Source organism: Cucurbita moschata, unplaced genomic scaffold (genome assembly GCF_002738365.1).
Source record: "Cucurbita moschata cultivar Rifu unplaced genomic scaffold, Cmos_1.0 Cmo_Scf00001, whole genome shotgun sequence".
Taxonomy (NCBI): Eukaryota; Viridiplantae; Streptophyta; class Magnoliopsida; order Cucurbitales; family Cucurbitaceae; genus Cucurbita; species Cucurbita moschata.
The window spans coordinates 8,704,993-8,719,021 of record NW_019268517.1 but is presented as its reverse complement, the minus strand read 5'-3'; the positions used below and the strand labels follow the sequence as shown (position 1 = coordinate 8,719,021).

Here is a 14,029-nt window from a genome sequence, read left to right as displayed (position 1 = left end):
TGAAATTTGAATTTAATTCTACGTTATTTTAAAGTCAAATAGGGTTGATTTTGAAGATTTGAAATGAGTTTTTAATAAATTTTAGAGTAAACTAAAAAAAAAAAAGACAAAAATACTCTACAAGTCATGATAGTTGAAGAGATAGCGAAATTGGCAATTGGGCCAACTAGTTGCAGGGACCATCATAGTTGATTCCATATTCATCACCGACACCGACACCGACCCCGACCAAATCCATTCTTTCATCGATATCGTCACGAAGATATATCTAAAACAAGTTGATATGGAAATCAGTACAAGGGGAGTAAAATTCGGATTACCTTATTGATCGAATATCTTAAGGCAAGAACACTTATTTGAGATTCGAATCACTCCACAAACAATATTGATTATGTCGAGCTTGAATGATTCTACATGCAACCTAAACTACATAGAATTGCAAAGAAACTTAGTCATTGGCTAAAGTAAAGCACAAATATTTCTTTTACTACATTTTCCAAGTCTACTCACAAATACAATATACATGGTTTTATATAGTCTCAAAATGAAACTATGTAAGACATTTCAAGAGTTGTAATATTCATACGGGCCATAATTGACCATTAGATAAATGTAACCTAAAGTAAATAAAAAGTCTTAAAATATATTAATGAAATACAATAACATTCTTGTTCAATGTGACATAAAATGTGACATAAATTGAAATATGTTTGGATAATTTGAACTTGAATTAAGTTTAAATCGGTGCGTATGTAATTAAATTTGAATTAGGTAACTTTAAAAGACAGTTATGTTACAAATATTATAAAATATTAATTAGGTATGATGAGGAAAAATTAAACATAATTAAATACAACTTGTTCGTTCATACCATTTCCAACAAAGGTTATAATAAATAAATGGACTTGGTCTTAAAAAACTTAAAATAATATGGGTTTATGCATAATGTGCGCAAATACCTATATTTAATTTTTAATTCCCTCTTCATCCCATGCATCCACTTTTCTAAAACCTAAGTTTTTTAAAACAGTTAAAACTTTAATGCTTCATTATTTTAGTGGAAAAGAAAATATCAGATTTTTTTCGTTGAATTTTATTTTATTCTTTTCAAATTCCACTACTAATTCTTCAGAACATTTAAATATATATCTAATTATATAAAAGAATCCGTTACCGCTGACAAAATGATCTATATTATTTTCATTTCGGTAAAATTCTTTATAATTAAACTATAGAGTAAACTTTTCGAGATTAGAGATGTCCATAAATGGGATGAGGATGATGGTGAGAAGTTTCCTGTCAACGTCTGTCTCTACCCTATTATTTTAATTTTCATATCAGTAAAATTTCTTATATTTTATGGAGATAAGAATAGAGATTATCATATTTTAATATATATTTTATTCAAAACAATAAATTTAAAATTTGAATATAATTCAAACTAAAAAATGAAAAAAAAAAATTATAATATCTAGTAATATAATGTTCAATGTCCTATCAGGACGGAAGGTGCGTGTTTGAGCCCCATCGGTCTCGATGGATCCAAATCCAATAAAAAAAAATACATCAATTCATCTCTTCTTTTCCTACAAAAAAAAAAAAAAAACGGAAATTTTCATGTTTAACTAGAGAAAGCCATATGTGAGTTACTGCTATTATTGATATCATGTTCTAGATTCGAAAGAATATCATACTGGGTCTAGTTGATAATGCCCTGATTTAGTTATAAGATTAAATAGACGTCTGTAGAGAAAATATTATATAATCTTGAAATTTGATGATTGAACAGTGGTGAGTGTAGCATCCGAGAGGAAGCATCATAAGCGTATGGCGGGCGTGTTGAAGGCTGTCCAACATTATTAACACATGGTCAATCCATCCCAGTTTTTGTTGAAAATTCAACTCCCAATCCTCTGTTCATCAAATTAAACTCGCGTTTTTTGACTTCCTTCTCCCTTCAACGCGCCCCTTCTCTATATATATATATATCGTCTCCCCACAGCCCCCAAATCCAAGTCCAAATCGACGAACTCCTCTGTTCTTCTTCATCAAATCCTGCAATTTCAACCTCCAAAAATGGAAGAAATCGAAGTCCCCAACTACTTCCTCTGCCCAATCTCCCTCCAAATCATGAAAGACCCCGTCACCGTCCCCTCCGGCATCACCTACGACCGCCCCTCCATCGAAACCTGGCTCTTCTCCAACAAAAACGCCTCCTGCCCCATCACCAAGCTCCCCATCCCCGCCGACTCCGACTCCCTCACCCCCAATCACACCCTCCGCCGCCTAATCCAAGCCTGGTGCACTCTCCACTCCCATCATGGCATCGAACGCTTCCCCACTCCCAAGCCCCCCATCAACAAGCCACAAATCCACAAACTCATCTCCTCCTCTTCCTCTACTCCCTCCTCCCTTCTCTCCTGCATTCGCCGCCTCCGTTCCCTCGCCGCTGAATCCGAATCCAACCGCCGATGCATCGAATCCGCCGGCGCCCCTGAGTTTCTAGCCTCTGTTATCATCAATTCCATCTCCGACAACGACAACGAAACCGCCTCGATTTCCTGCCATGAAGCGCTTTCCACTCTCCATAATCTCCGCCTCTCCGATTCCAAGTTGAAGAGCTTGACCGTAAACGCCGAGCTTTTTGATTCGTTGACGAAGGTCATGGAACAGGGGACGTACGAGTCACGAGCGTACGCGGCGTTGCTTTTTAAATCATTACTGGAAGTGGCCGACCCAATGGAGCTGACATTCCTAAAATCCGAACTGTTTGTGGAAATTGTTGGGATTTTGAAGGATCAGACATCGCAGCAGAGTTTGAAAGCGGCATTGGGGATTTTGATTACGGCCTGCACATGGGGGAGGAACAAAGTGAAGGCGGTTGAGGCAGGTGGGGTTGTGGCTTTGGTCGAGATATTACTCTCGGGACCGGAGAGGAGGGTGTCCGAGATGGCGTTGACGGCGATGGATTTGCTATGTGGGTGTGCAGAAGGGCGAGCGGCGCTTCTGGGTCACGGCGGAGGGATGGCAGTGGTTTCGAAGAAGATCTTGAGAGTGTCGCAAGTGGGGAGTGAGAGGGCGGTTAGGATTCTGTTTTCGGTGGCGAAATATTCAGGGAGTCCGGCGGTGTTGACGGAAATGGCGCAGTTGGGGATCGTGGCGAAGCTTTGCCTGGTTCTGCAAGTTGAAAGTGGGAGCAAGACAAAGGAGAAGGCCAAAGAAATTTTGAAGATGCATGCTCGAGTTTGGAGGAATTCGGCTTGTATTCCTTCCAAATTGGCTTCTTCTTATCCTGCAAATTAAAACGGACATCAATTTAGGGCCAATTTCTTGAGTTTTTCTTCCCATTTTTTTGTGTATATAATTCACTCCAAACTGTAAGCTATGGATATTTAGAACAAAATTTAAAAGGGTTCCACAAATTGTTTCTTCGACGTAAATACATACGGTTCTATGTGATATTTTTATCGAATCAAAATGAGGACTTTATGATATTATTCACTTTGAACATAAATTCTCATGACTTTGCTTTGGGTCTTCACAAAAGATCCCATACCAATAGAGATAGTATTACTCACTTATAAACTCATGATCTTCCACTAAATTAACGAATGTGGGACTCATTCCCCTTAATCGAGGGTCGACTCCTTTCTCTGGAGTCCTCGAACAAAGTACACCATTTATTCGACATTTTAGTCACTTTTTACTACACCTTTGAAGCTCACAATTGTTTGTTTGATATTTGAGGATTCTATTGACAAATTGGGATCCTGCGAGAAGAGGGGTTAGGCTGAATTCGGGAGATTGGGATGGCTACTAAGGTCTTGATGATCCTTCTAGGCGCTTGCTGAATGTTCAAAATATGCTCATAATTAATGCTTGTGTAGAAGATTGAAGTTGGAGGAATGGCGTCCAAAACGTCTACTTTGGGTGATATCATTTCAAACTCCCCAACTGAACTTGTGGCTGCAATGCAGACTTTTATCCCATGGTTTAGAAGCTTCGGTTAGCCCACTGGATGAATGTGTAATAATCTATTGTCTATTGCTCTCTTTAAAACGCGACCGTGAAAGAGAGAGGTTTTCACATATATATAAGGAATGTTTCATTTCCCTCCCGAACTGATGTGAGATCTCACAATCCATCCCTTTAGAGGGCCAACGTTCTCGCTGGCATAGCTCTCGGTGTTTGATTCTGATACCATTTGTAATAACTCAAGCTCACCGTTTGTACATATTGTCCTTTTTGCGCTCTTCCTTTTAGGTTTTTTCTCAAGTTTTTAAAACTAGTCTTTTAGGGAGAGATTTTCACACATTTATAGACGTTTCTCTCTCCAATTTATGAGAGATCTCACAATTTTATTCATTTAATCTGTGGAATTGGAGCGGAGAATACGGAGAATGGAGGGCTAGGAAATGCACTGGTGTTGATCATAAACAACTAAATGAGCAGGTTCTTGGAGAAGGGAAACGGACAAGGAAAGTTCCATTGTCCTGGCCTCGTTTAGAATTGAAAAGTCTATGAGAATTTGCATGGTTTTTTATTTTCTTGTTCATCAACGTCTTGTGAACATTAAAAACCATTGGAAGATCGGTCTAAAACCCACAAGAAATTCAATGAAATGGACAGATAGAGAGAGCATAAACTCAATTCTTAGCTGCTACTTTATATTTAATTATATGTTTGACTATTTTGGTCCACAAAAACAGCATATGAACACAAAACTTTCAAACTGAAAAGTAGCCAACATTTGAAAATCATTCAAAAAAGTATTAAGGATTTGGACGATTGAAGAGAAGTTATGGCGTATGATTCTAAGTAGTTGCGTTTTAGGTTTCAATCTGGGTTTCTTTGTAAGAACATAAAGATTCTTGTCTCACCTTTGCTAGAGAAATCTTTAATTTTTATTTTCAGTGGCTTAATCATATGAACATAAAAATTAAGCATATTTCGCTTGTAATAAGGTGAACTTTTAGGAATTTTCTTAGAAAACGCGTGAGTGGAAGCAAAACATGCTAAAAGGGATGTGGAAACCAGCTATTTCTAGGATTTAAGAAGTTGTCAACTTCCCCCAATCCGATAGTTATATGCTGTAAGCCGTTGTTGTTGCCTTTTTTGATATGAATCCAACAACTGATCACTTGCATGTACCCGAACACGAGCAATAACAAGAAGCAGTACAAAGAAGATTCAAGTATCAAATCAAAGAAATAATAGAGTGACTGACATTGGAAAGTGATTAGAAAACTTGCCTTTCTGAGTTGAACTACCAATTAAAACAATTTATGAATGCCTTATTTTCTTCAATTTGTATTTAATAGTATTTATTAGTAATTTGTAGCTTGTGGTTGAACTTTATTATGTTAGGGTTATCTTGTGAGCCTATTGAAAGGCATGTAATATTCAATTTTGAAATCACGATGGAATACAAAAACCTTGTGGTTGAAACCGCTCGGGTGGTATGTTTCTTTCAAACCTTGATTTAGGTTTGATGTTAAAAATCGATTAATTGGATTAGTTATGATCAAGCTAATTCTGGAGTGAGTCGTCTTGATATCTAAGAGTAACCATCATAGATTCCAAGTTCGATCTAAGAGTCATTATCTTCTAACCAGCTCTTGATTAGAATCAATTAGTTATAAGTTAGCTTTCTCCGTGAATGTTTCCAAGGATTCTAGAAGGACTTTTAGCTCTGCAAATTCCAGCATTGTAGGCGCTTATCATTTTCGCTTGCATCACATATAATACCAATTTCAATCTTTCAAATCTTACTTTTAAAACTATCTTTCGAAATCTCTCTACCCGTTTTCTAAAACTTGCTTTTTGAATTGGGGCCAGAGGCTCGAGCATACGTCGCTTGGCCGTATGCGACGCAAGAACGAATTAGCTTAACTCACTTGTTGCAGGAAATGTCTGTGTTAAGTTATGAGAATAGTAACATACACAAAATTAAGAGTCAGAAATGATCGACGCTTTTAGTGCATCACTCGATGATTGCAATAATTATTTATTATACATAGCTAAGATAGAATATGCGACCAAACAACTTCAAATTAAAGTATTTTTCTTTTATATGTATACATGAACAATGTACAATAAAACACGAACACACAAATATATATGAAGATCATACACAAAAATACATTTTTTAAAAATACCACAAATTATTAAATAGATGTATATTTGTTAAGCCCTTGAAAATGTATCATAAATACTTGGCAAATCAATAGGGCTCCAATTGCTACCAACCAAATTTGGATCTTGAGCTTCCATTCCAAACATTTCCACTCTTGTTGGTTGGAAACAAAGATGATTCACCATGATCATAGAGCTTGACCAACCGCCAACGACCATGTCCTCCCCCGGCAACGGCGGCAATTGAAGCTCACGAGCCGCCGCCGCCGCCACTTGATCATCATTCTTCTCCTCTAACCCAAAGCAATCCGCCACTTGATAATCACTGGCCCCTAACCCACATTCCTGCGTGGAAAACTCACAAAAATTTCCACCACTCTCACCCGAACCCAAGAAGTTCCTGGCTCCGTTCGATGCAGTAGTATCGGTCATCGGAAAACTCCCCGGCATGTGTGGCTTCTGGTTCACAAAATTGGCGTAGACGACCGCCAAGTCGATAGTTGGCGACCCATTGGGGTCCGGGAGACGGTGGTGGTGACCGAGGCAGCTTCTATCATTGTGAAATTTAGAGGTTGAGGAGGATGGGGTTAGGGCTAAAGGTTTAGCCGGTCGTCGATTCTTCCTACAGCCACCACCAATAGGAATGTTACGAAGCGAACCGCCTTTAGTCCAGTACCGACGACAACCCTTGCAGAAGTAGCGAGGTTGGGTGAGGCTATAATTGTTGTAATAACAAAACTTAGTATTAGAAGAGCCACATCTAGGACAATTTGGTGACATTTCCACCATTGGCTTCCAACCTCTCTCCATATTCAAATGGAATTGTAAGAGAAAACCCAGATGGGAATTGGCATTAAATCACAAGATTTGCAAAATTCTCTCTAAAAGAAGAAATTTTTTTGGTGGGGTTTTGAAGAAGATGAACAAGCTCATGAGCACATGAGGAAAGAGGAAAGGATTATGCCACTGATCCGAAGGCTAATACGAGGTGTCGGTGTCGGTGTTTGACTTACGTGGCAAAAGGGTATTGGTGGATACGAGGGTTAATGAGGAAGCAAAAGCCTCGAGAACCTAAGTTTAGGGTTTGGTTTATGATATCAAGAGAAAGCCCACATGGTTTTATTTTTTTTGTGCTTTCAGGAATTGGGTCATCCAATCCCTTGAGATATTTAGATATTCTTTCATAAAGTTTCAATTTTTTTTTTCCAATATTAATGGAGGAGGAGAGAGAAAAAGGGAATAGTGGGAATCTCTCTCTTGCAATAGCGTACAAAAGTAAAGAAAGGATCTCTTGGATCATGGGCTTCTTGGATCACGTAAAATAAAGAGAGAAAATGGTGATTTTCAGTTCATATTCAATTAGAGTTCGTGCACCCAAATCGCCAAAATTCGTGTACCATTTGCATTTGAACTGGGCTTTGCAGTGACATGACCTGTTCTGGTAGCTGTGGAGCTATAATGGGCGGCCTAAGATGCTGTGGGGGTGGCTGTGGAGGTTGCAGCGGCAGTAACTGAGGCAGGGAAGTGCAGGTAGAGGATTAGAAGCTAGCTAGCTAGCATGATGCACCACCTAGAACATGTGTGTAGTTGAAGTTGCAGTAGGGTTCTGAGGAATAATTTCAGCTCAACTGGTTGCTTGACCCTACACGAATGTCCCAATGCCGCAACTAAAATGTTTTATACAAATTGTTGTAACGGAAGTGGAAGTAACATCGATCGTACTCACATACCCACAAACATAAATTAAACAAAGAGACGTAAAGATTTACGGATTCGAAAAAAAAGAAATTCTTTTACATCCACTAGTAGCAACAAATCTCAATAATTAAAGTGCTTACAAAGTGTATATCGCTATAATATCTCCTCCTCCCAAATCTCCCTTAGCAATTTCAAGATGACACTCAAATTCAATCAAACTCTATATATCTTAATCATCCTAGACAACCTTTTATAAAGGCGTAGAAGTATTAATGTCATACATGAATCAAAAGGGTTATGAACTAAATGTCAAAACATGCATGGCATGAACTTATTTTTCATGACAACTTACGACAATAACTTCATTAAAGAAGTCACGGCCTCATCAATCATCGAACTATAGTTGAATGTAATGGCAGAGGGAGCTCTTCTAGGTTCCGTTCAGCATAAGTTAGAAGGTTATTTAATGAACTGGCCAAGATCCTCTGCTGTATTTTCTAATATATTATATATATAACCAAACTTAGGCAGCTAGCCTGTCAAACAAATGAATACTGTTCAACCTTGAAGAAGTTACCAGAAGTAATAATGTTACTGAGAAGCCAACAATTGAAGAGACAGTCATTTCAGAAGGGTATGCCTACCAGCTTTGGAGATAAATGCATATTTACAATGAATCTTATGCTAAATCTTCCCAATAACATGCCAAAACAGCATATTTTTTTGGATTACCACATAAAGGAAGGCCAAGATAAGTAAAGGGCTAACAACTATGGTTATTTTATAGTTACTCGCTTTAACATTTTTTCCTGTGAGATTCCCGTTGGTTGGAGAGAGGAATGAAACATTTTTTATAAGGGTGTGGAAACCTTTTCCTGTCATACGCGTTTTAAGATCTTGAGGGAAAGCTCTTGAAAAGAAAGCCCAAAGAGGATAATATCAGCAAACGATGAGCTTGAGCTATTACAGATGATATCAGAGCTGAGCATGGAGCGGTGTGCTAGCGAGAACGTTGGACCCCCAAGGGAGGTGAATTGTGGGATCCCACATTGGTTGAAGATTACAAATGGTACCAGAACGGGACACGGAGCGGTGTACTAATGAGGATGCTGAGGCTCAAAGGGGTGGATTGTGAGATTCTACGTTGATTAGAGATTACAAATGGTATTAGAGTCGGTGTGCCAACGATGACGCTAGGCTCTTAAGAGGGATGGATTGTGAGATTCCATATTAGTTGGAGAGGTGGACGAAGTTTACTTATAAGGTTGTGGAAACCTGTCGTGGGGAAGGGATAATCACACTAAATATATATATATGACATAATTTAAATATTAAATATTTTTCCATTTTTGTTTAATTTGAATTTTATTTATTTATTTTTAACAACAAAACTTATTTAATTGATATAAAATGTATAACAACTATTTTTTTTCTTTAAATTTGACATGCAAAAAAAAAAAAAAAAAAAAACATTTAATTATTTGGACGAGACATGTTTTCTTTTTTAACCTACGTTATGTCAGCTCAGCATGGTTAAAATACTTTGGATGCAAAAAATAAAAAAGAAAAAAGAAAAAAGAAAAAGGGCTTTGCAGTTTAGCGGGTGAAGAGTCTGAAGTCTCAACAACAAACGGGCCACAAGACCGCGAAATTGACAAGGATCGTCTGTAGCTTGCTGCCTCAGTAGTCCATCCCCAGAACAGCCCGGAATTCTTGTCTACCACGGCTGCTCCCTCAATTCTCCATTGCCGCCGGTGAAATCTAATGGTCTATTAGCAATTAGCAGCAAGTATCTAATTCGGGGAGTTGCGTTGATTCAGCAAGGCGATTTGCTTCCGTCATTGAAGCCGGCGTTAGTCACTGCCGGCAGCTGAAAGAAAGGGAAACATGGATCCGGAAAATACACCTCTGGGCAGGATGCTGCTGGAGGAGATCACTCCGGTTATCATGGTGCTTAATACCCCTCTTGTTGAAGAAGCCTGTCTGAAGAACGGTCTCTCATTCGTCCAGATGCTCACACCATTCTGCTCGTTCGACAATATTGACGGTAATCCATTGCTGTCTTCCTCATACAGATTCAATTTAGTACATACACATTGCACGTAGTTGTGAGAACATTCGAATTGGACGCGAGAATTTTCATGTTTGGTTGGGCTTCTTTTTTCTTGTTTCAGTGCCCGTACGCACCGCCAGTGATCAACCTTACAGGATTAAGAAATTCGGCTCACGGTTGTTCTACGGTTCGGACATTCGTCAACCTAATTTAGAGGTAAACATTTTAAACGAGATGTTTGGTTCATGATGAAGTTAGTTGGACAACTATACATTGCATATTTGTAGTTTGGATAGCCAATACAAAAGAATTCAGTTAAATTGACGGTGATTGAACAAGGGGGTAACTATTAGCTTAACTGGAAGCTTACGTGAAAACCAACTAGCCAAGTTTAATCACTACAACATGATATGCTACTGAAATGGAAAATTCCCTGTTAGGTGCGATATGTGGAGATAAACTAGATAATTTTATTAATGAATTGGCTTCTGCCTATTAGTTGTTGAATTATTTGGTTAATGTCTGGGGTTTTGCCAACCCGTCAATTAATTTTCTTGGAGGGTTTTAGGTAATTGGAAGGAATTAGGTTGAGGATATTTTTTAATGTGTTCGTATTTGGTGAGCTTAGAAGAAGTTGATTGTAGAATTTTTGGTAGTAAAAAGGAAGAGAAGACCTTAAACTCATGTGAGGAGCCACAACTCGGAAGAATCACCAAAGAAATAATGATGAAATGAAAAAGTACAGGCAAGAAACAGGAAAAAAAAAAAAATCCCCTTCAAGCAAAGGAACGAGAGATTTTTGGCAAGAGCTGTATGACAGAGCTGGCTTGTGTTTCGATTGTTGGTGTATAGGGGGAGATTTTGATATGGCCAGATGTCTTTCAGCAAGATCTTTTGCTACTATAATCACCCAAGATATGACGTTGTTCAATTCTTTAATTGATGAACTGAATCTTTTCGATCCTTCCTTGAAAAATGGCTCCTTCACTTGGTATAGTTCAGGTGATAGACCGCCAAGTTCCAAAATTAATAGATTTCTTCTCTCTGAAGGTTGGATGGTTTTAAAGAGGTCTGTGTACAGACAAGTGAGAATTTTTTCAGGTCACTTCCTTATACTTTTAACTTCGGGTTTGCAAAGATGGGGCAACATTCCCTTGAGGTTCGGAAACTTGTTGCTGGAGCACCCCCTGTTTTTTGGACACTTTGGAAGGTTGGTGGAATTCTTTTCCTTCGGAGGGGTGGCCCGGATTTGCATTCATGGAAAGGTTGAAAGGCTTGAAAACCTTCCCAGTTCACTGGAACAAAGAATTCAAAAGCTTACCGTCTCTCCCAATTGCACCCAAATGCACCTAAACTACAAATAAGCAAAAACGTACCTTGCTCAGCTCTTGTATTTCCTATAAGTACCCTTACTCCTTTCCCTTACCGTCATACCCATGTACTTATTACAAAATAGTGGACCCCTTTGACTAACTAATTACGTTCTACCTGACTATCCTTCCTCAGACACTTCTTCTTATACACGCTTCTAATAGGAGACCTATCATCTTCTTTGGATGCTTTCTTTGAACTACACACAGATGAAAAATTACAGAAAAAATACCCAACTTATAATCTCTAACCAAGCCAGTACTTCCTTTGCAAAAGAAAATTGGAAGATACTAATCACCAATTTTACTGGCTGGTTTGGTGGCATCTTCTCTTTTATTCAGGTTGATGGATGTCTACAGTCTAAATGTCTCTCCCCCTAGTAATGCGATAGAGTTGATTCTCCTGGGTTTTGTGAACATATAACTAAGGGACTAATAATCCGTTCTGATTTTATAGTATTTGCACGTTTCTCTACGTAATTTGGATACACAGGAAGTAGATAATTTTCAATGTAGAAAGAAAAAGATCAGAACAATCTGTCAGAGTTGATCAGGTTTCTTTCTTCTTCATGGCGTACAAAGTTTGTCATTTTGTAATTGCACTTTTTTACTATATTGGCTAACTTGAGAGCCTTATTGTAGCTTTATTTTGCATGGTGGATTATAAGAAAGATCTTCAATTGTAAACTTAATGATTAAAGACTGTAATCTTGAAAAGGGTGTGAACATTAACACCAATAAAGAGAATCTTTAAAAGGGTGTGAACTGTTATGGATTTTTTATTTATTTAGAACATTGTGATAATTTCTAAATTTGTTTCTGCTTTATTTAGAAGCAAACAGCCATTGTATTTGAGAATTGGGTCCTGGTTAGAAAAAAAATTATGGAAACATGGGGTGATCTTCTAATGTACAACTTGTAAGCATGCCCTTCTGTGCACCGAACTTCTGCACATGCTATAGTTGCAAATGTGGCAAATAGAGTGGAGAGTCATAAAGATGAAACTTTCAAGCATCACCGGAAATTCTTAAAATGGAAGTTTCTTAAGTGGCAAATTTATACCCCTGAGCTGGGTTGGAGATTTTTTGTGGACCAACCTGAAATTTCGGGTTGGTGATTCAAATGACTCAAATAGGATTCACAATCCAACACAACCCAACCAAACTCTCTACTTTCGAGTTGGGTCGTAGGATGTTCATTTTTTGTTTATTATTTTAAAAAAAATCATATTTATCCACGTGTATATATTAATAACTGAAATCTCATAAAACTCAAATATCAAACATTCACAAGCCGCAACACAACACATTACTAACATCTTACAAATGTCAAACATTTTTCATATTCATAACAATCTTAAGAATAGAGGTGTGTTGTGAACCCTAACTTGACAAAAAAAATAAAAAATCCCAATCCGCTAACCGAACCGATATTTTGGTTTTTCAAAAATTCAACTCCACCCAACCCAACGTTGGGTAGTCTAGTTTGTTCGAGCCATCGAGCCATATGAACACCCTTATCTTTTACCAGACAATTTTCACCGGTATGATTAAACCATCAAAATATTTCAGAGATATAGAAAAAAGTGAGACTCCAGTAACATTTTCCTGTCTTTTATTTTATCTCCAATATATCAGGACTTATTTCGTTTGTTCTTTCAACTATCTCCTTCTCATTCTCTACTTTCCGAATTATTCATTTAGGCATCAAAAGAGCGACTGAAACAAGTTATTACACAAGCCAGTGAAAAAGATCATGAATTATGTTCTGACCCACCTCAAATTAATGATGTTGACTGTAAGTACTGTTCATCTCTAGATTCTTGGATCTCATTATTTGTATGTTCAAGTAAAATTTTGGTGTTTTTGGGACTAGTTTGAATCATTATAGAATTACTGACATCAATTATTATTATTTAGTTCAGTAGCTTGCAAAACTTCTTAGTAAAATATTGACCTTTTTTGTTTTTTTACTTCTTTAATTAATATTAACTCGTTTTTAAAATTAAAATAGATTGTTAAAAGTAGACCTTGATTCAAAGAGATTACATGTAGTCGGTTGTTTTTTCCTCCTTTATGAATAACAATTAGAGCAGCTTCTATATCTGAAACTAGATCAGAAATGATTTTCTTCTAATAAAAAAAGAGGAAAAGTCCAAGAGATTATGTAAATGCACTAATTTACAATCCTTTTTTAGATTTCCAGTTCCCCCATTTTCATTGGTCAGGGAACAACCTTCATGATTAACGTTGACATTCTATGCGGTTTCTTTTTTTGGTCCCTTTATGCTTTACACCATCTTTGAATTATGTCTGACTTAACAAAACTCTGTAGTTATGGTATTGGTTTTTCTTACAAGAAACAAATCTTTTCATTGAGAAAATGAAAAAAGAGGCTAATATGCTCATGGAGTTTGTAAGTATGGTATTGGTTTTAAACTTTATTAACTGATATTTTGCGTCCTCCACAGGTATTGAGTCTGCAATTCTACCTTTGTGGTTCCAGTTGTTTAACAAAGAGCTTATACGTAATATATCCTTTTCAGAACACGAAGCTTTTGATCATCCAGTGGCATGTAAGTTTCTCTTTGATATACTGTCTATCATGCATTTTGATTCTATCACATTTCACGAAGATGGGCATAATAATATGAGAAAATAATTTCATTGGAGGTTTGATGTTCGTATTCAATTCTTCAATAATTTCCTAGATATGGATTCCTTCGTTTACTTCCTTTTAAGTTGTATAGTCCGTCCTTTTTTTTTTTTTTTTT

At 37.3% G+C, this 14,029-nt stretch overlaps 3 protein-coding genes across 3 annotated transcripts in view; 2 read left to right on the top strand and 1 right to left on the bottom strand.

The window, feature by feature from the left end:
• The first annotated feature begins 2,007 nt into the window (after window positions 1-2,007).
• Window positions 2,008-3,451, top strand: LOC111455050 (E3 ubiquitin-protein ligase PUB22-like). The gene has a single exon (XM_023096610.1). The coding sequence runs from the start codon at window positions 2,077-2,079 to the stop codon at window positions 3,301-3,303; it is 1,227 nt and encodes a 408-aa protein (XP_022952378.1). The 5' UTR covers window positions 2,008-2,076; the 3' UTR covers window positions 3,304-3,451.
• Window positions 3,452-6,186: 2,735 nt separating this feature from the next.
• LOC111457928 (dof zinc finger protein DOF3.5-like) lies at window positions 6,187-6,964 on the bottom strand. Its single transcript, XM_023100419.1, has one exon. It carries the CDS (start codon window positions 6,943-6,945, stop codon window positions 6,187-6,189), a length of 759 nt encoding a protein of 252 aa, XP_022956187.1. The 5' UTR covers window positions 6,946-6,964.
• Window positions 6,965-9,431: 2,467 nt separating this feature from the next.
• LOC111446419 (trafficking protein particle complex subunit 8-like) overlaps window positions 9,432-14,029 on the top strand; it is a 19,651-nt gene continuing 15,053 nt past the window's right edge. The window contains exons 1-4 of the mRNA XM_023085240.1: window positions 9,432-9,880; window positions 10,008-10,102; window positions 12,960-13,053; window positions 13,727-13,831. Coding sequence (XP_022941008.1) covers window positions 9,721-9,880; window positions 10,008-10,102; window positions 12,960-13,053; window positions 13,727-13,831 — 454 coding nt within the window. The 5' untranslated portion in view covers window positions 9,432-9,720. The remainder of the gene's footprint in view (window positions 9,881-10,007; window positions 10,103-12,959; window positions 13,054-13,726; window positions 13,832-14,029) is intronic.